The following is a 20,526-nucleotide window of genomic DNA, read 5'->3' on the forward strand; positions in this document are numbered from 1 at the left end:
AGTGGGATTTGGCAGGTAGCTGTGAACCCTGTTCTCTGGTGTAACAATGCAGCAAGGGAAAAAAAATCACTTAGAAATAAGACACATAAATTGTATCGTGAGCTCTAGGATGTTTATTTTCATTGCATACAGGTTGTGACCAGCTGACCCATGCTGCCGTTGCTGCTTTAGGTTTTATTGCACTTTGTAAATTAGATAGTTTAACAAGATTTAAATTAATGTCTGCTACTCTAGATAATCTGTCATTTACCAAGAACACCAGAGCTTGCCCTGCACCGGTCCATTATTGCAGTCTTCATCAGAATACTGCGCAATAACCAGTTTAGCCTGCACGAAAGTGTATTTTGATGCAACAAAACTGCTGTACTTCATTTTGTTTTTATGTTTTTCACTATATGAAAAAAAATACATAAATTCAGCAACAGATTATCAATAAATCCTGGAGCTATTGTAAAAAAATCTCTAAATTTAGAACTTTACCCAACCTTTAGATTTTTAGTGTTTCAGATTTCACTGAGCAGTCCTTACCTCTGAAAATAATCTCACAGCTTCTTCTACAGTCCTCTCTTTTTAACACCTTTCTCTGTCTCTGAAAATGAATTATCACACATGAAAATTTTTCCTTCCCTTCTGATCTTCTGTAGTTTTAGCCAGTCAACTTTATTGATATCTGGAGCATGAATACGTCACAGTGATTACAAGAAGAAAGGATGTGTTGAAGACATAAGTTGACTGTGGGATGACATTACTTTCTAAGTACTGAACAAGCATCTTCATCCCATCAACTGTGAGCAACACACAAGTTGCAACACAGAGGTAAATAACTTTCTTGATAGTTTTCTTTAGGAAACTGCCTATCAGATTAGACTACTAATTAACTGGAATTCCCATTCTGGACCGTTCTGTTCCGCTTTAACACCTGTTTAGAAGCAATAAAAGTGCAACCTTAAAATTCTCTTATATTACCTGGTGGAGCTGTCTGCATGTGTCCAGCACAGTCAGATATTGATTTAACCTGACAGCTGCTTTTTTTTTTCGTTGGAAAAAATGGTCTGAAAAATGCATGCTGAGCAGACGTCAAGTGTCCTGCCACAAATTCCAACCTGGCAGCGTCCTTGCTTAATTCCATTAGTAAAGGAACTCTTATTGTTTGCTACATCTCAGAAAGGACAACATTAGATGTCCCATACAAATTACATATAAATTGCTACATTGCCTGTAGTTCATCTGTGATCATGGCTATTCTGACAAATATAGACTAGAACCATATATACTTTGTATACAAAAACTGCTCCCATAAAGCAAAACTGTACTGTATACTGTGTTACAAAGTCTGAAAATCTTACTGAGAAACATAATGAATGAATCCGAAGATGTGGCCTTTGGTCTCTTTCTCCAGACCTTATCCTCCGGAGGAACTTCTAAAGGCCTTTTACTCACCAAGTCCATTGCAAAAAAGTGATGCTAAATTCTGAATTTTTTGGATATGAACTTGCATTTTAGTGGAAAAAGAAAAGTCGAAATTTAGTGATGACAAGCTGGACCTGGTCTTTCTGCACAGAAAACGGAAGAAATAGAGATTCTGGGTTCATCCAATTCTCAAGACAAGCAAGCACCAGGGGGAATTTCATGGTTTCATCCAAGAAGCTCTATCATGGCCGCTTTCGTGCATATTTCAGGATGTCAGCTGGGCAGTTTGAGCTTTTGCTTTTAGAGTTGGGACCACATTTGAGACAGAAAAACAATTTTAGAGAGCCAATTGAGCCGAAGCAGCATCTATCTGTGTCTGAGGTAAAATAGTATTATTTTACTATTTGTATATCCAGTACCTGTGCGCATTTTAGGCTGCAAGCACAGTGGTCTGATTGGTCAGATCTGTTTATTTGCATCTGAAAATTCAAGCTTGGTTAAAAGAAAAACAAATGCCACAAATTCTTCTATGGAACTTATGCGGTTGGTGTGTACAGCTGTATTAAGAAGAATAATTTTAACTCACAAAATATTCAAACAGATTCTACATGTCATGTGTGTTAAGTCATCAACATGGCCTGCATTTTGTCAACAGGAGCATAAATGAACCTTAATTTTTGTCATTTCTGCCCACAAATCCGTCTCTGCTTCTAAGAACATACTCTTAGATACCTGTTTATGTACTCATCTGAGGAACCGTGAAGATGCTAATTAAACAGATGACTGCTTCAATTATGACAAAAATAGGACAGAAACATTAGTTTACTGTGGCAGCTGAAAACATCCAGGACTGCAAATTTCCACCCAAGTTCCCAAATTATCAGACTGTGTACCCACCAACAGGTATTGGAACAAGATGTATTATGCATTTCCCAGGGGCAATATGTAGATTAAGTTTTTAAACTTAGCCAAGCTAATGATAGCAAATTGATAGCAATGAAATGAATCAAACAAACAAAACCACAATTCATTCATGCTCCTTCAGGTACCTCCTGACAGTATCTTGTGGTGCTGAGAGGCTGATTGCTCTCCCTAGGGTGCTCTTAGTCCAGACTCAATCCGTCTATCATTTAGCTACCACCTATCTGTTCTTCTGTCATTCAGAACTACACCATGCTTCCCTTAACTGTCAATCAATAAATGAATCCAGGCCCCTCAGGGTTATTTGCATGTTAACTTAGTGCTATGGATCCCCTGGGGCAAAGCAAATGCAAATGATGAATGATTGATGAAGGATGAGTGAATATTTGCAATTGGAATATTATGCATTGGGTAATGTGAGTGCAAATATTTCTAGGAATATTTGACAGGGACCTTGTTCACTGTTGTGAAGTAGTTTAAGTTTACTCGAGGGTTTCGTGCATTACTTTTTGGCAGTGCAAACACTAACAGCAGTCTCGCTTTGTCTTATTGTCAGCAATGATGTAACTCTAACACGGTGAGGTAGGCTTTTCAGACGACATTGTTGCTTGACATTTATAACGGCAATATCCATTGATCTAGTGTTGTCTTCTTTTGTGACTTTTTGAAGGACTTTGTGGAGTTGTGGATTGCTCCCCCCCTCCCCCCAGTTGTTACACTCATTATTCAAAAGTAAAGCACAGTGTTTGGTTACTTGTATAACCTCTGTTCTCTGAAAACCAATTGTGGTATCTCACTATGGGAGATGTAGCCTACTCCCAGATTGCTAATGATCGGACAGGACAAAGTGAGTTAAGCCACCTCTGGCTCTCAGCAGCAAATGGCGGAGGAAAAGCTGATAGATCCTGGGGCAGCTATAGGTAGACTCCCTAACCTTAGGCATGAAGGCAGGGGCGCAGAGCCACCTTATATAATTATTATAAGGATGGGGGACAAACTGCAGACAGGAACAGGACATAGATAAGTCATTCATAGCATGCAAATCACTCATTGTTTTTGCTGATGCCAAAGCCAGCAATGGTGTTCAACACACTGGGAATGTGCGTCGTGCGTAATGACAGGAGGTGTTTGCTGCTGCACGTAGTCAGGCTGTGTGTCAGTCTGTGCAAAGTTACAGAGCGAGTTCCTCATGACGGTTTATATACGCCACTGCTGTTATGTCTGTTTAACTAAGACATGATAACTTTTCAGAAGTGGCAAAAAACACTTCAGCGTTGGAAAAACTGCTGCCAGCTCCAGGTAATTTTCAGCGAGGTGTCATTTACGGCGGACCCCTCGGAAATATACCCCCATCCTGTTAATGTAGCATCCATTGTCAGTTTTCCTCATAATAACGGTATTCAAAGGGTCACCAACAGTGAACAGTTTGGGGTCCCTCCAGTGACCGAGAGCCAGTAGACATTCGGGGAGAAATTTTGGCCATACGACTGAGATGACGTCTCACATCCAGCTGCAGCAAGGACAGCCCCTGGGGGAATCACCACAACAATCAGCCCAGTTAAACTCAAGCAAGCTGTTAATGAGACCAGCTTTCTGTTGCGAAACAGAGTTATTTGTAGGCTATGCCCTGGAACGCAAACCTAAAGAATTAGCATTTATCCAGCAGTGGAAATGAGTGTCTTGTAGATCTATCGATGTGAATAGATCGAAACAACACATTTTGTGTCAACATTCTGAATTTGTATTTTCTGAGGTGAGAACTGAGGGAGGGTTAATTTCAGAATGGGACCAAATGATCCCCCACCTTTTCGGAATTTGGAAATGTCTGGAATAAAAGCCTAGATACCACTCCTTAGCTTAAGAGAGAGGATATTTTGCTCTCTAAAGCCTTTTTGGCTTGCTCTGTAGCCATTGAACCCACCACACCATTGTAAATGGTTGGTTTCGTTGCAAACTGTAGCCTGTAGCCCCTGGCAACAGTTGTTAACACTCATGAATAGACTGCTCGTGCTTGCCATTCCTCCACCCTGGCAGCTAATTAGCCCGGGGGACGAAAGTTCAGAAACAAGGTCCAGTCACACTGCTCTCTTGGCTTTATGTCTGGCTTCATAAAAAAATAAAACATGTCCGTACATACTAGGGGTGCAACAATACTCGTATCGGTATTGAACCGTTCGATACAGTGCTTTCGGTTCGGTACGCACATGTATCGAACAATACAAAATTTTTTATTTATTTTATGAACTTATCTTCTAACGATGCTGTCTGTGTTGAGCGCTCAGTGAATCTGCATTCGACTACTCCGCCTAGGCTGCACTGTCGAGTGCAGATCCACTGAGCGCAGCGCAAGCTAGCAAGACAGAAGCTAAGCTCGAAATTGAACCTCCCCCACCCTCATTCAGATCTGGTGTTTGGAACTATCTTGGTTTTCATGTGAAGCATGACCCTGATGGTAAGCGCGTCATGGACAAAAGTAAAACAGTATGTCGGATGTGCCACGCAATGCTCAATTGGTGGGAACTAGTGCGTTAGCGCAGTTAGCTTGTTAATGTGTTGACCCCGTCCAGCACCACGCACGGGGCGATCCACGTTAACTCGTTAACGGAGATTTGCTGCGTTATGGCGTTAATGTAATTTTAAAGAGATTAACGCTGACAGCACTAGTGGGAACACAACGAATATCACTGCACATTTACACCGACATCATCCTAGTGCAAAGACAAGTGGAAGCAGACAAAAACAACAAGCATGCATGCTACAAACTTTACCCGAGTCGTTTAGACAGCCGTTAGAACATGATTCTCCTTATGGGGACCTGATATGTTTAATATGCTGCTGAGAATATAGCCCAGAAGAAGCATATAGTATAGAGTGATTTCTCGATCAGATTTATTTATTTTTTTATTTTGTTGTTTCAGCAACATTACATTTAGAAACCATACTTTTGAGTTAAAATATGTATTTATAATTTTAATAAATGACAAATTAAAAAGGCATGATCATTTTCTTGTATCGAAAAAATATCGAACCGTGACACCAGAGTATCGAACCGAACCGTGAATTTTGTGTATCGTTGTCCCCCCTAGTACATACCCACAATTCTACTAAAGGCACAGGATGTATCTGGATGCCACCAAACTAGTTTTCTAACACGCGGATAGCAGTAACGCGACAACTGCTATTATTTCCTCAATGAAAATACATAGCTACAGCATAATAGATGTTCCCGAAAACTAAAAAAAAAAAACACGTTCTTGAACAACCTTAACAGCTGCGTCAATGAACAGATTAAATTAATTATCCTGGTTCAGGACCACTGAGGAGCTCTTATAATCTTTACAGGGAAGAAAGTGAGAATGCCTAGTGTGGGGGCCAGGGGTTGGGGGGGCCCTTGTCCTTGAAGTAATTGGTCTGTCTTGAACAGGCGTGGTGGTAGTGGCGCTTCCATGATTGGTCACGCCAGAGGGCGCTTCCCATAGTGAAATACCGAAGGAGGTTTGAAAGAAAACATTTAAATGAGGTATTGATTGCACACTTTTCTAAAGACAGATGAGGAAGCTTATTTTTACTCAGCTTTGCCCTTTATCTGGTAGCCACAATGTAATCCCGCTCCCACCTCCTGCACAAATCTCAAAGGAGCAGTCTCTGCTTAGTTTTAAACTCTTTGGAAAGAACATTCTGCAGCCAGCGATCAATAGCCTCCCCGCCAGGGCGTGGAGGTGGTGACATCAATTACCACTTGGATCAAGTTGATAAAGTAGTGTCCCTTTGGAAATGGCATTTAGCCTCCTTGTCTTTGTGTACAGGAAATAAGGCTGTCTACATTAAAATAAGGGATCTTTGGACTGAACCGTCCTGATGTGCAGCCTGAGCAGATACTTGTGATACCTCTGAACCAGTCAGAAATAGTTCATTTATTTTTTCCTTTCTTCTGATGTGTCATGATGGTATAAAGGATTTTAATAGAAGTGCTGAGGTGATTTTAGTGTGTCAAAATTTGAAGTATGGTTAATTAATCCTTAATTTAATCCAGTAAGCAAGCAAATCACAGCAGTATAAATCAAAAATTGGTCTACTTTAGACATGGGCATTCTTGCAGTGACTGTTGAGATATGGATAATGTAAGTTCAGAATGCCTTGAAAGTTTCACGTATTGAATTCTCAAATTTTAATGAATCAGAGTTTAATAATATTTGAATCAAAATATAACCGTGGTGTTGTTATTTTGCCATCACCATATGTCACACCTGATTAAGCCATGCCCATATAGGGCTTATCACCAACATTACCTTTTCTCTGTGTCAACAAATAACTAAAAGCTGTTTTTTATTCAAGAATATTTGGTTGCTTAGAGGCATAATTAAAGCACAAAACTACAGTTTCAGGGACTTTAATTACATCAGAAATATTGAGTAAATTATTAGAAGTTTGATGTAAAACATTGGAGGGATTTAGTTTGATAGAAGAGGAATAGATGCGAACAGAAGTGTTAAAATAACCAAATATTTGGCTTGCAGATTTAGCAGGAATACACATTTATTGTTTAATTTTTAGCTTTTGTTACATTTTACATTTCCGCTGAATTGCCATCCTGAAACACTGCAACTCCAGTTTATTTTGCATTGTACGCTGGTTCATTTTCACACTCTTTTCTTTTTCCTCTGCTTTTGATGGATATTTCTATATTCTGAAAAGGCTACATCTGGCAGGTGTTAGAGCCTTAAGTGTTCCAGCCTTCACTTCTTGTGGGTAGAGAGCCTGCGGGTCATAGGGGATTGCACAAAGGGAGCTGACAGCAAATACGACCCCTTTTAAAAAGTAGAAATGGGATTGATTCCTGCACTCTTGTTGCTTAGCAACTGCAAAGCCTCGTTGAGAGAGAATATTGACCTCTTGTTGATAAAGTCCAATTACATTTTTTCCCCCTCCACGCTGTATATCCAGAGATTTTACAATGACATATTCTCTTCTCCCCTTGTGTGTACACTGTATTTCCCATTCAATATCATGGAGCAATATTATGCTATGATTGCTGCCTTTTGGTGCCGCTTTGTGACTAAGAAGGTCTTTGAATGAGATAACACGTCTTACATAGCATGAATTTGGCTAACAAGGGCACTCAATGTGACTAACTGGTTTTTGTTGCTAATTCAGTCAATTAACATGTTTCTAGACCTCCTGCTTGCTAAATGGCCCCAGAGCTGCCACAGACAAATTTCTATCACCCCAATAAATGTAATTCAGCCACAGCCAAAACCATTTAGCATGTTCCAGCATGCCCTAAAATGAAAATTGATTTCTAAATTTCATTAACATTTTTCCCTCCTCTCATTCTGTGCACTCTCTGTAAGAGTATCCACGCTTAGCCGGCTGCGTGCTCTAATTGCAAATTATCAAGTGCTAATCGATTTGTCCTTTCTGTGGATGTGGGTGAGAATGAGCTTTGCGGTAATCGGTTCTTTTTTTCTTAAGAGTTTGAGACTGTTTGCTTTAACTGTAACTGTGGTGAAAGATCATGCACCTGTTGGGTTTTAAGCTTACTGTAAACCCCTGTGAGGTCTTCAGTGAAGGGATGTCGTGCTTGAGATATTTGAGAGATATTTTGTGTCGTTGATGAGCTTTTCTCTTCTCACGTTACTCTTTCTCAGAACACGTCTGCTCCATCATCGCCTCCATGCTGAGAAATCTCAAGTCCCAGCAGAGAAGCAGGCTCCTCAGCAAGTTCACGGAGAACGACTGTGAGAAGGTTTGTATCATTGTCATCTTGCTGGTTTCTTCATTCTTCTTCTTGCCTTGCAACCCCGTTTTGTTTTGCATCTCATGTTTTTGAGTGCTTCATCAGACTGTGTTGTTGTCTTCATTACCAGTTGTTTTTTTCATTCAGAGCAGGTGTACTGTATTTCCTAAATTTAAATGACTTAAAAATATATTTTCTAAAATTCCTTTGTACTCTGTGCAATAGAAATGCACTGATCAATATTAGGAGTAGATAATGGTCCAATCCTGACTCAAATGTGTCAGGACTAGGTATTGGTGAGAGAAGGCTGTGAATACTACTACAGCATGACTGAGCTTAAGTAGCCTTACAGCAAGGGTTATTCTGCACTTTGTCATATGATTGAAACAGGTTTTTACCCAAATACTAGAATGAAACTTACAGGCAGAGATGGGCAGTAAAAATAATCAGATTACAGTAACGCGTTACTTGTAACATATTACTGTAATCTGATTATTTTTTTCAAGTAACGAGTAAAGTAAGGCATTACTATTGCAAAAACAGTAATTAGATTACCGTTACTTTCCCGTAGGAACGCTGCGTTACTGCGTTACTAAAACCGTGATTTTTTTGCGAGAATGTCTCATGACAGTGACGTAAGCGAGTGCGACGTTCGTGACAACAGCTGTGTGCAGATCAACAATGGATAATATATCAAGTGCGGGAGAGAGTATGAGCATGCAGCGTTTAAAGCGTGGAAGTACTGACCTTATTTTGAGTTTGATTCCATAAAAAGTGACAAAAACATTAGCGTCCGTTGTGCGTGGGAAGAAAACTTTTTTTTACACCGAAAAAAAACCCCTAAACAAGCTCCGAGTGTGCAACAACGTAATGGGAAACTCACAGAGAAACTCGCGGATTCTTCCACTGACCGCTGTGGCACACCTGCACCAGGTGAAAATAGAGCAACAGGACCGCTAGTCTTTGATTTTATTTATTTTCTACTGTGTTTTACTTGCATCTATTTACATCTATTTGAAAGAGTGAGTGTAAACACAAAAAATATTTTATTTTATGTGCTGGAATGTGCAGAAATTAGGTTTAAATGTTAAACTAATTTCTTCAAGTCAGAGAATGTTGCATATAATTTAATTTTTGCTTGATGCATAAAGTTAAAAGATTAAAACTAATAAAACAAGTTTTAAAAAAAGAGACTTTTCCATTTGATTACATTTTGTATGATGGATTATGTAGAAAAAGTAGAATTGGGCTGACAGATCTATCGCTTTATCACCTATTCAGGTTGTAAATCGTGTTTTTAAAAAGTAACTAAGTAATTAATTACTTTTGAAAATAAGTAATCAGTAAAGTAACGGGATTACTTTTTTGGGGAAGTAATCAGTAATTAGTTACTGATTACTTTTTTCAAGTAACTTGACCAACACTGCTTACAGGCAACAAAGCTTTCCATATTGGATTCTCTTTCTGTCATTCATCCACACTTGCTAATATTTGATCTTATATAATGTTTAGCCCCGAGATGAGAGCAGCATGCAGTGACCCTACTCTGAGCTGAAATGAGACTAGTGAAAAAATATTGGATGAAAAGCATAATCAAATTTTTTTTAATCTTTTATTTTCTTTATCCTGGTACTGTTTTCATTTATTAGTTTACTAAATGTATATTCTTGGGGGTATTTTTTTTATGTATTTTATTTGTGTATTTTATTTTGTGACATAATCTTTAGGTCCTGATCTTGCGTTACACATTTAAAAAAAATATTGTCTTGAATACTTCTAGTGCTGCTTGGTACTCTGTATCTGCAGACTTTTAAAGTCATTTTATCGGAACTGGGAAAAGTTGATCATCTGTCCCTTTTGGGCACTGGCAGTTGCGTATTTCTCTGTGCTCCATGATGTAGTGCAGCGGTCCCCAACCGTTTTTGCTCCACGGACCGGTTTAATGTCAGACAATATTTTCATGGACCGGCCATTAAGGTGTCGCGGATAAATACAGCAAAATAAAATGATACGACCAAGACAAAAACTGTGGTATTTTGTAAATATAATAATAAACACGAATTCACTGTGTAATTGTGTAACTTTATTAGCAGCATCATCCTGAAATGCGCCAACAACATTGAGTGTAACATCCTCCTCTCTGCCCCTTAACACTCTCTTGTCGCTATGGTAATGTGTAAATATTTCATTCAAAATAAGACACACAACTACAACACGGGAAAAGACCCAGGGAAACCGAGTTAACGATAAAAACCATAAATTTCGCACCCAAGCCTCAACTCTTGCGCCCCGGTACCAAAACAACTCACGGACTGTTACCGGTCCATGACCCGGGGGTTGGAGCCCGCTGGTGTAGTGGATTACATATTCTCTTTACACACAGAAGATCCTTGGTTAGGACTGTTTGTGTACTCCTCATGCCGGCCCCAGCCCACTTAAATGGGAGGATTACATTTGGAGGTCATCTGTGCCTAATCAAACATGCAGATCCATCCGCTGTGGCGACGCTTGTGATTAAGGGAGCAGCCAAAAGAAGCTTTTAACTATTAGTCAGAAAATTCACACGGCAGTCACATCAACTGATTTCCCCCAAGCCTCTTCCTAATATCTTTAGTTTTTGTTCAAACTAGTCTTTAGTTTAAATTTACGTGAGCTGCATCAACAAAACTTACGCCCAGTCGTAACTTTGAGCGGTCTTTGCAATGCAAAATGTTTTACAGCAACTGTAGAGGATCAAAAGGGGAAAAAAGGGCAAGTTCAGTGACATTTCATTTATAAAAGTATTAAAGTTGTGTGGTCAGTAAAAACAAAAACAAAACACTGGCTGCCTAACTTTAACTTCATGACAGCAATGTTGAACATGTATAAATGAATGTATAAATTCTTACTCTTGGAAATAAATTTTAATCATAGATAGACTACATATGTTTTCTTTCAAAAACAAAAATAAATAAATCTATTTTGAAACTGGTAGAAATATCACAGCTAAAAATGTTAGTATACATGGAAACGAATAAAGCAAAAGTGATTAAAGGTGAAAGCCTGAATATTCAGCGTATCCACGATTGGGCTTTGCCACAGATCTTGTTTTCATAACATACTCACATTAGAAGGCCATTCAGCTTCCACACACTTAGGGAACACCTTTACCTGAACCAGTCTGCAGTAGTTCTATTTTTTCCAGAAACCAGTTCTAAGACGTTACAAGAGAGGTTAAATACACGAGGTCATCGAGTCACTCTGTACCTGTGTATACCGTCTCCCATATGTTGCAGAATGTGAGAAAGTAATTATGATGTCAAACCTGACAGCTCGACACACTGCACACTCTCCCACCACCCACCTCAACTCCCACGATCCTACTCACATGTGCCCAAATGTGTCATATTCAGCCTGTGGCTCAAGGCCATTTTAATAGGATGCATGACTTTTTTTGAAAATGCCTGTGGTACAAATCAAATGTCGATAGCTTTCTCACTACTGAGGCAACCCAGAGTCTCATTTTAATCAGCTTTTAAGGTTTGTATCCAGCGTCTGGCGATATGTTAAGGCAATAAGGGAAGCTTGTGTTTTCTTCTCTTTGTTTGCCACTCCATAGGTTCCTCCCTGCAAAAGGTCTGTAGCCAAATGAATGAGGGGATGATCAGTAGCATACTAACATATAAAAAGAAATATGAACTTGGAAATGTATTTTTCTATTGTTACTTCATTTTAAGAAGGTGGAATTTGTTTGTCCCTGTTAGAATTTTTCCATATATGCTCGCAGAGCTTCATCCTGCTTTTGCTCCGCTTTGTAGTGTCCTCTTTTTTTCTACTTCGCTCTATTTCATTTTCTCTCCAGGTTGATCGACTGATGGAGTTGCATTTTAAGTACCTCGAGGCTGTTCAACAGGCTGACAAAAGGATTGAAGGAGAGAAACATGTAAGCGTCTCTTCTTTTATTCCTTTTTCCCATCCCTCCCTCTTACCCTCTCAGTCTGTCAATGAGGCTTTTTGATTTGATGATGAATTTACATTATGCATTCATGTTTCCTGGATTTCATTATTGACCACAAACAAAAGCCATGAATTATGAGTCACTGAGACATTATTCTGAGTAATATTGCTATACAGGCGGTTTTCTTTTTTGGGTTGGTTGATTTGTTTGTTTTGTAGGACAAGACAAATTCCAATAAAGCTCTGTAAAATATAACTAAGAACAGAATGCAAGGATTTCCAAATACCATTAAGCAATGTCCTACTCACAATGGATTAAAAAAAAACATGGAAGAAATGCACCATTTCAGACGAAACTAGAGTTATTTTTAATTTGATGGCATCAACATGGGTGACGGCCATCCCCTCTTCTTTTCGCAACAGTCTGTAAATGTCTGGGACTGAGGAGAGCAGCTGCTAGACTTTTGAGAGAGTGTTGTTTTCCCGTTCTTGTCTGATAGAGGATTCGAGGAAAAGCTGCAGTATGCAGTTTTGCGTTGCCTTGCTTAATTATGCAAGGCCCTCCCTGAAAAAGACAATGGATGGGAGCTTATGTTGCTGTAAAACTTGAATAGATCTTTGACCACTGATGGTACATTTCCAGCTGTGCAAGCTGCCAGTTCCATAAGAACCAATGTACCGGCATACTATATGAGATGCAGACCTTGGCGTTGAGGACTGATGACAAATTGGATGATCCTTCTCCTCTTTAGGACACAGAGTCCATGTTTTCTAAGCAGAAATGTAAATTCATTGGACCGCAGAACAGAGAAGATGGCACTATTTCTGGACCTTGTTCAAATATGGCTTCTTCTTTGCATGATTAAGCTGTGTCCTGCGTTTGTGGACGGCACAGTGAATAGTCTGTACCGAATGCACCCAGATAAGTTGCCCAGAACTTACCATTCCTGCATTCCCTTTCCAGGCCTGGAAGATTGTGTGTGTGTGTGTGTGTGTGTGTGTGTGTGCGTGTGTGTGTGTGTGTGTGTGTGTGTGTGTGCGCGCGCGCGCGTGTGTGTGCGCGTGTGTGTGCGTGTGCGCGTGTGTGTGTGTGGGGCTATAGATGGAGAAACCTTTGGGGCCATTTACTCAAGATTTATGGTCCTTTTTATAAGTGATGAACAGCCTAATTTAGTTTAATGTTTTATAAAAGTCTGTCCATCCATTCCTTCATTTTCTTAACCACTTGTCCAATTCAGGGTCATGCTAGTCATATGGCACGAGGCGGGGTACCCCCCTGGACAGGTGGCCTATTCAGAGTGCCAGAAAATGGGAAGAGGGAAATGTATTGTCAGTAAGAGCTCATTTATCAGGTGGTTTATCTGTAGTGTTGCGTCGACACTCTTTTAAAGGACACGTACAGAAGCATTGCCAGGTTGAATACATTTAGAGAGAGAGGAAGAGAAGGAAGTTAAGAGACAGGTCTGTGAGTTACTTGAGCAGTCTGCAGCAGGTCATCGCAACAGCACAAGATAAACTCTGAGTTGGAGTTGGGAAAAAATGTGGACTGCAGCGCAATATCAGACAGACATGGTTTTGTATTGTCCACCAGCTAAATCTCACTGCAATATAGATGTTCAGATTTCAGCTGCATTTCCTGTTTGAAAGGATTGGTGTTTGCGATCAAAAATACAGTCCTTTTTGTGTTTTTTGGAGGGGGGGGCGGGTAGATAAGATGTGCAGTTCCACACAGTGTCACATCCAAAGCCATGAGGAAAGAGACCTAAAATACAATCACAGTCCTGCTGATAACAATATGACAGTTTACAGAAGAATGGAAAGTTTGATAGCTGTGTGAAAGCGGCCTATTGAGCTGTCTGCGTGTGTATATGTCAGCGCATTGAGCTGTGGGCTAGACGCAACGATAGAGGGCTAGAGATAAAAGATAAATGACCGAGCAGGGGATAATGGCTTGAATGGAGAGAGAAAGAGCCTCAAAAAGGTTGGAAGATAAGAAAAGATATAGTTATACTTTAAATATCTCAACAGATATATAGTCAAAATAAGAGGAGATGGTGTCATAAATGCAAGGAGAAAGAGCGAGGTTTGAGTGAAAGCGAGAATGACAAGGGGAACGGGGGTTTGGCTGGAGACAGATAAGTGTGAGATTCCTATCTAAAGATGACAGAAGATTAATTTCTCAGACAGGCATCTTTGGTGGGATTGCCAAGAAAAGGCCAGACAGTTTGACATTTTCTCTCCATCTCTCTTTCTCCTTTTCTCCTCTCTCTCCCTGCCTCCCTCTATCGTTCTCTTGCCTCTTCTTCCGGGATGGTGGAAGTATGACTGCGATAACATGGTGATAAGAAACATGTCTACGTGTGCAGCTATCTTTGAAGCCACATGGTTTTGCTTCAGCCAGTTCAGACTTCATACTGTGAGCCAGTTTGTCGCACAGCAACAGTATTCTCTTCATTTTACACTGAAAAAGAGAATAATTAAAATATCTAGGCTCTGACTGGAAGTTTTTTCAACTAGTAGTCATGAGCTCAAGTAAATCACATTGATAAGATGCATTTCTTTATTTGAGTGCACATTTTTTAGGTTGAATCAGAGCACTGTTTTAGTTTCCGTGTTGGTGAGCATTATTCACCTTTTATTTTTGCTTGCAAAGGAGCACTTGTACCATTTATAGACTTAGAGTTATATGAATATAAGTGTTTAATGGTGTAGAGCAGGGGTGTCCAACTCCAGGCTTCAAGGGCTGGTGACCTGCAGGTTTTACATGTGTCCTTGATCCAACACAGCTGATTTAAATGGCCAAATTACTTCCTCAACGTGTCTTGAAGTTCTCCAGAGGCCTGGTAATGAACTTATCATTTGATTCAGGTGTGTTGACCCAGGGTGATATCTAAAAACTGCAGGACACCAGCCCTCGAGGCCTGGAGTGGGGTATTCCTGGTGTAGAGCTATATATTGGCATGCATATTGTAGCCTGAAGCCTCTAGCATGTAGCAGGGATATGAAGTACTTTACGGTGGGGTGGTGCTGTCTGTGGACCCAAAGACATTTATAGACTGAAGTGCTTTTTGTCACATTTGGGGTGGTAACACTCATAAAAGGTTAAAGTGAAAATAAGGGCATATACACTCAGGTAGGATGGGTGTTTAATTTAGAGATGGACCGATCCGATATTACGTATCGGTATCAGTCCGATACTGACGTAAATTACTGGATCGGATATCGGAGAGAAATAAAAAATGTAATCCGATCCATTAAATATCAAAAAAAGCACCTCACAAACTTGCGACACGGCGTAACTTGGCTCATAACCGTAGCACGTCAGAGCAGTGTGCGTCACGTAATAGAGCGGCTGTGGCCTGCAGATCTGTTGTCTGGTTCAGCATTTGTAGCCTCGCTACCAAACCAGCATTTCATCTCCGATGAAGTTATCCCAGAGAGAAGTAAAGCAAGAGTGTAAGTTCATCTCTGAATGTTTGTAAAGCATTCCCATGTTAAACTTAACAACCGATATATGGAGCGACTGCCTCTTCTCTCTCTCTCCCTCTCCTGCTGCTACTTCAATCGTGAAACTGATTAATGATCAGCTGATCGGCTTTTCTGTCGCAAGTCCGTCTCTCTTGTTTGTTTTTGGCCCACTTCGTGCCAGAAAGAGGAAACCAGCGGCTGAACAACAGCAGCACATTTAAGCTTGATAAGCTGTTGTTAGAATTTATTTAATATTACTTTCTACACCAGAATCTTTTTCTACGTAGATGACGGCTGGTAACTGTGCAGGGGCGGATCTAGCAAAGTTTAGCCAGGGGGGCCGATAGGGCATGAACAGGGAAAAGGGGGCACAAAGACATACTTTTTTTTCTTATTCTCATTTAAAATGTTTAGCTTTTAATAAATAATTATCTGACTCTTACACCCAAAGTTTTAATCTGATGTAAAATGTATAGAAGTCCATTACTGTATATAGTAACTGTTAAGTCTAATATACCCTAGTAAGCTATAGTACTTTTTCCTTTGGGAAGGTACCATCTGTGCAGTCTGCAATTCTGTTGAAGAAAGATGTTGAATCTATTTAATTATTCTTGAAAAATAATTTATTTCTGTGCATTTTTTTCCACACTGCATCAAATTAAAGTTAATTGCATCGATTAAGCATCATGAGGTGGAGGGTGGGGGGGTGGTTCCCTATTTTTTTTGCTGGGAGTTTGCAACCCTATTAGTTAGGTTGCTTAATATTTGTGCTAAGTACTCTTTAAAATACAAGAATAGGAAGGATGGAGTAGGTTTAACTTTATTAGATTGATCAGTATTGCTGAACTATGAAATATTTTGGGTGGAGTGTATTTTTTTACATACAGGTATAACAGAATAGCTTTAGTGTTGTTGTTTATTTAAACTTGAGTATGAACTTATACAAAATGCAGCAATATATTAAAAAACAGTTTTATTGATTAAAAAGCACACTATGTCGGATTCATATCGGTATCGGCAGATATCCAAATTTATGATATCGGTATCAGACATAAAAAAAGTGGTATCGTGCCATCTCTAGTTTAAATGATGTACGGTTGGTGCTAAGGGGCCAAAAGTGTGCAAAGAAATGATCCCCCACAGCATTACATCATACATTACATCCATTGATACTGTATAGATTTATGTTTTCATCTTGTTTACACCTTAATTCTTCTAGCAGTCTAGCTGTTCTCCTCTGACATCAGCGAGGAAGTTTTGCTGTGTGTAACTTATGGCCTCACGTGTACCCATGAGGCCATGATTGTTCTCTCCAGCTCCTTTTGACATGTCATTTTAATTCACAAACCATAGAAATTCCATTAGTGTTTTCTGATTTGATCACTTCTTCTCCTTAATGTTGGACAATAAATGATACTGCGGTTGCAGTGGTTTCCTTCCCGCTGGTCCGACATCCAGTCCTGAAAACACCCGAGTGATATTTTAAGTCTGTGTGAATCCAAATGCCACGTTACTTTAAATAAGGCGATAAAGACGCCAACCCAGTTCTGTCCAGCGCCTTGTCAGAATCGACTGCCGTCAGCAGCAGCAGCGTTTTATCTCTCTCCGCCGTGCTTTTTGGTTTCCCCTAGTTAAGCCTGTTTTTAAGGGGCGGTAAGCAAAATGTTTTTCCTCTGCAACATATTATCCACAGATTTCTCAGGAGGATAGCAGAGGAAGAGCTGCTGCTGCCTTTTCTCTGCATCTCCAGCCCAGTCCCTTTCTAATAAGCTGCTTATTTTCTTTCCACCTTGGTATCTCTTTCTCTTTTCTTTCTATCCCACTGATTCTCTCCTCCTTTTTCTTAAAGCTGTTTTTCATCCTATCATATTTCCAATTTTCCTTTTTCTGCATTAAATTGCGTTTTTACCTACCTCTAATATTATTAGTCTACTTAATTTCCATACCCCCTTTTTCTTCTACCTCTCCTTCTTCCTTTACTTCCTTGTGAGCAGCTTATGTATAAAATGTATTTCTTGTTGTGCATCTTTTCTCCTTCATCCTCAGTTTCTGTTGCTATATCACACCACCTCACTCCTCACACATCTTTCTTATTTCCCTTAGTTCTCCTTTCCTCCTCTCCCTAATGCCGCTGCTTTCAGTTCTCTTCCTTTCCAAACCTTCCCTTTGCTCTCAGCTTGTTGGTAACAGCTCTTTGAGATTGATGAAGCTCAGCAAAACATGGCTGAGGCCGACCTCAATACTGTAAAATGCCTGAGTGCACTTTCCAAGCTCCTAAGAACTCAGTTGCTGGCGGTGTTGTGTGTGTGCATGTGTGAGAGAGAGCGAGTGTGGGTTTCCTTTACTGGTCTGTAGCAAGTACAGCAGAAATGAGCTAGTTTAGCTTTGCTGACAGTAGACATTTTCAAAGAAAGTCTGTGTTAAGTTGGAATTGGTTTTGCACCTGGATGTGATATATTTAGTTTTCTTAAACGTCCTCCAAGAATAAATGTTTTCCCTCACTCGCTCTCCCTCTATCTGTTTCCTGATTCATGCGCGATTCTTCAGTGAAATTTTGTTTGTGTCACAGCTTGTTTATCTTCCTGTCATCATTTCTCTTTCTCCTCTCAGCTTCTTTTTTTAAATCCTCATCTGTTATTCTTTCCCTTTAAAAGTCACCCTCCATTCATATATTTGACTGTTTAGTCCTCAGGGATTTAGGACTAAAAATTACCTTTAACCAGAGTGTGCCCAGCTCCAGTTTGGACTGAATTATTTAATGTTAACAGGTATTAACCTTTCAGTCTTAATTCAAAAAGACATGTCTCTCATTTCTTCATCTACTGTGTTCATATAAAAATAATTTCTAAAGACTAATACATTTTAAAGGGGAAAAAATGCTGTTGTATTTACAGGTAATGTTGCACTTCACAGATGGAATTATTGTAGTATTATTTTACCAAGGCGTAAACTTAGTCAAGTGTCAGATTACACAGAGACCAATTTTTGCATCTCCTTGTTAAAATCTCTTTCTTTTACCCAGTGATCCAATTTATTTTAACCAATAAATTGGATCTAAATTGGTATAGAAGTGTCACAATCACTGATTTTCACTACATGATTATTGTAGACAATAGACCATGATAGCTTTAAAAAAAAATAATTCCCCAGATGTAAATATTTAAAATATGATGTGGTTAAACTGGTAGCAAGAAATGTGAAGCAGGTGAAAATACAACAAAAAACTGCAGTGGCTAAATCAGGCCATCCAAAAACACCTCTGAGTCAAGGACATGGTGATGGAGTGAACAAGTCAGTGATAGAAAGGAAACGGGGATTAAGAAGTAGCAGAAAGAGCAGACAGCAAACTAGTAATTAAATAAATAATTAGCTAAAGCAAATCTACACCTATGTGAGTGACTCAGTCAAAATGAGCAAGTTTGTTGTGGGAAGTTTCAGTCAGTATGTGAGAGGTGAATGCCGATAGCTATAGTCACCTTATTTCAATCAGCCATGAGGCGAGTGGGTAAGTTCAGGCATCAGTGCAGAGCCGTGCTAAATTGGTGAGTAAGTCAAACCATAACTGTTCTGTTCATGTGCGCTTTTTAAAGAAAACATTATGATGTGATGCCCATGTTTAATTGTTTTAATGGTGAGTACTGCCAATACTGGTGTATCATGATGAACTTAATTAGGTCTAGCACTGAATATGGCCTAATGCAGCAATAAAAGCTTATTTTATTAAAGATATACACTCAGTGGCCACTTAACTATTTACTCCTTGCTTGCACACGGTTAGATTTTTTTCTGCCTTCAGAAGTACCTTATTTGTTCTCTGCGATGACACATTGAAACATGAAATATTTCTCTAAGATTTTAGTCTTTATTGATATCATAGCATCATGCAGTTGTAGCAGATTTTCAGCTGCACAGCCATAATCCAAATCTCCCATTCCACCACATCCCAAAGGTGCTCTCTTTGATTGAGATCTGGTGACTGGGGAGATTAGCTGAGTACACTGAATCATTGTCATGTTAAGGAAAACAGTTTGAGATGACTTGAGCTTTGTGATGTACTACATTATCCTGCTAAAAGCAGACACCCAGTGATGGATACGCTGCGGTCATACAGGCATGGACACGGTCAGCAACAGTACTCGGACAGGCTGTGGCATGTAAACAATGCTCAGTTGTTACTAATGGGCCCCAAGAAAGTATCCGCCATACCATTAGCTTGATTCTTACAAAGACAGAAACATTTTTGTGGGTTTTTTTTGTTGTTGTCGTTTTAATGCTGCTTATGAAACATTCTGACCTAACCACCAGAATGTTGCAAAAGACACTCTCATCAGGCCAGCCAGTGTTTTTCCAAACATCTATTGTTCAACTTGACACCCAGTGTGGTATTCTGCTTCCTTATCCTTTCTGTCTTCAAGGTTCGACAAGGTTGTGCATTCAGAGTTGCTCTTCTGCATACCCTGGCTGTAATAAGTGTTTGTTTGAGTTACTCCTGCCTTCCTGGATCAGTCTAGCTATTCTATTCTGACCTCTAGTATCAAGAAGGCATTTTGGCCACTCATTGGGCATTTTCTCTTTTTCAGACCATTCACCTTAAACCATAGATATGGTGATCATCTGCTGTGGACAATCCCAGTAGATCAGCAGTTTCTGGAAAACTCAAACGAGCCTGTGTGGTGCAAACAACCATGTCAAATTCAGAGTCACTTAAATCATCTTTCTTCCTCATGTTTATGGTTAGTTTGAGCTTCAGCAGATCATCTTGACCATATCCACATGCCTGAATCAATGAGTTTGCTGTCATGTGATTAACGGCGAGAATGTATCATCTAAGCTGAAAATACTACCAAACTGTAATATTCTAATGATGCCTAAATAATACCTATTGCAGTAAACGACCTAATATTGGAAATAGTTGCATTACCGAGTGTGAATACTCTTGATATATTGTAACCATCAGTTGTTTGTGTCTATTTTTGAGACAAAAATAAGTGTAGGTAAAAGTCCAATTGGACCAGTCTCATATACTGCGAGGCAGTCCCTGAAGGACCCATAAG

The 20,526-nt window shown here is 39.6% G+C and overlaps 1 protein-coding gene across 2 annotated transcripts in view; it reads left to right on the top strand.

Annotated features, from left to right (window-relative positions):
- Positions 1–20,526, top strand: part of ctnnbl1 (catenin, beta like 1) — a 74,304-nt gene that overhangs the window by 37,170 nt on the left and 16,608 nt on the right. For both annotated transcript variants that reach the window (XM_085145292.1, XM_085145291.1), the window contains exons 12-13: positions 7,980–8,077; positions 11,910–11,990. In XM_085145292.1, the coding sequence (XP_085001418.1) occupies positions 7,980–8,077; positions 11,910–11,990 (179 nt within the window). The remainder of the gene's footprint in view (positions 1–7,979; positions 8,078–11,909; positions 11,991–20,526) is intronic.

The sequence above is a fragment of the Neolamprologus multifasciatus genome, chromosome 20 (genome assembly GCF_963576455.1).
Source record: "Neolamprologus multifasciatus chromosome 20, fNeoMul1.2, whole genome shotgun sequence".
Lineage (NCBI taxonomy): Eukaryota > Metazoa > Chordata > Actinopteri > Cichliformes > Cichlidae > Neolamprologus > Neolamprologus multifasciatus.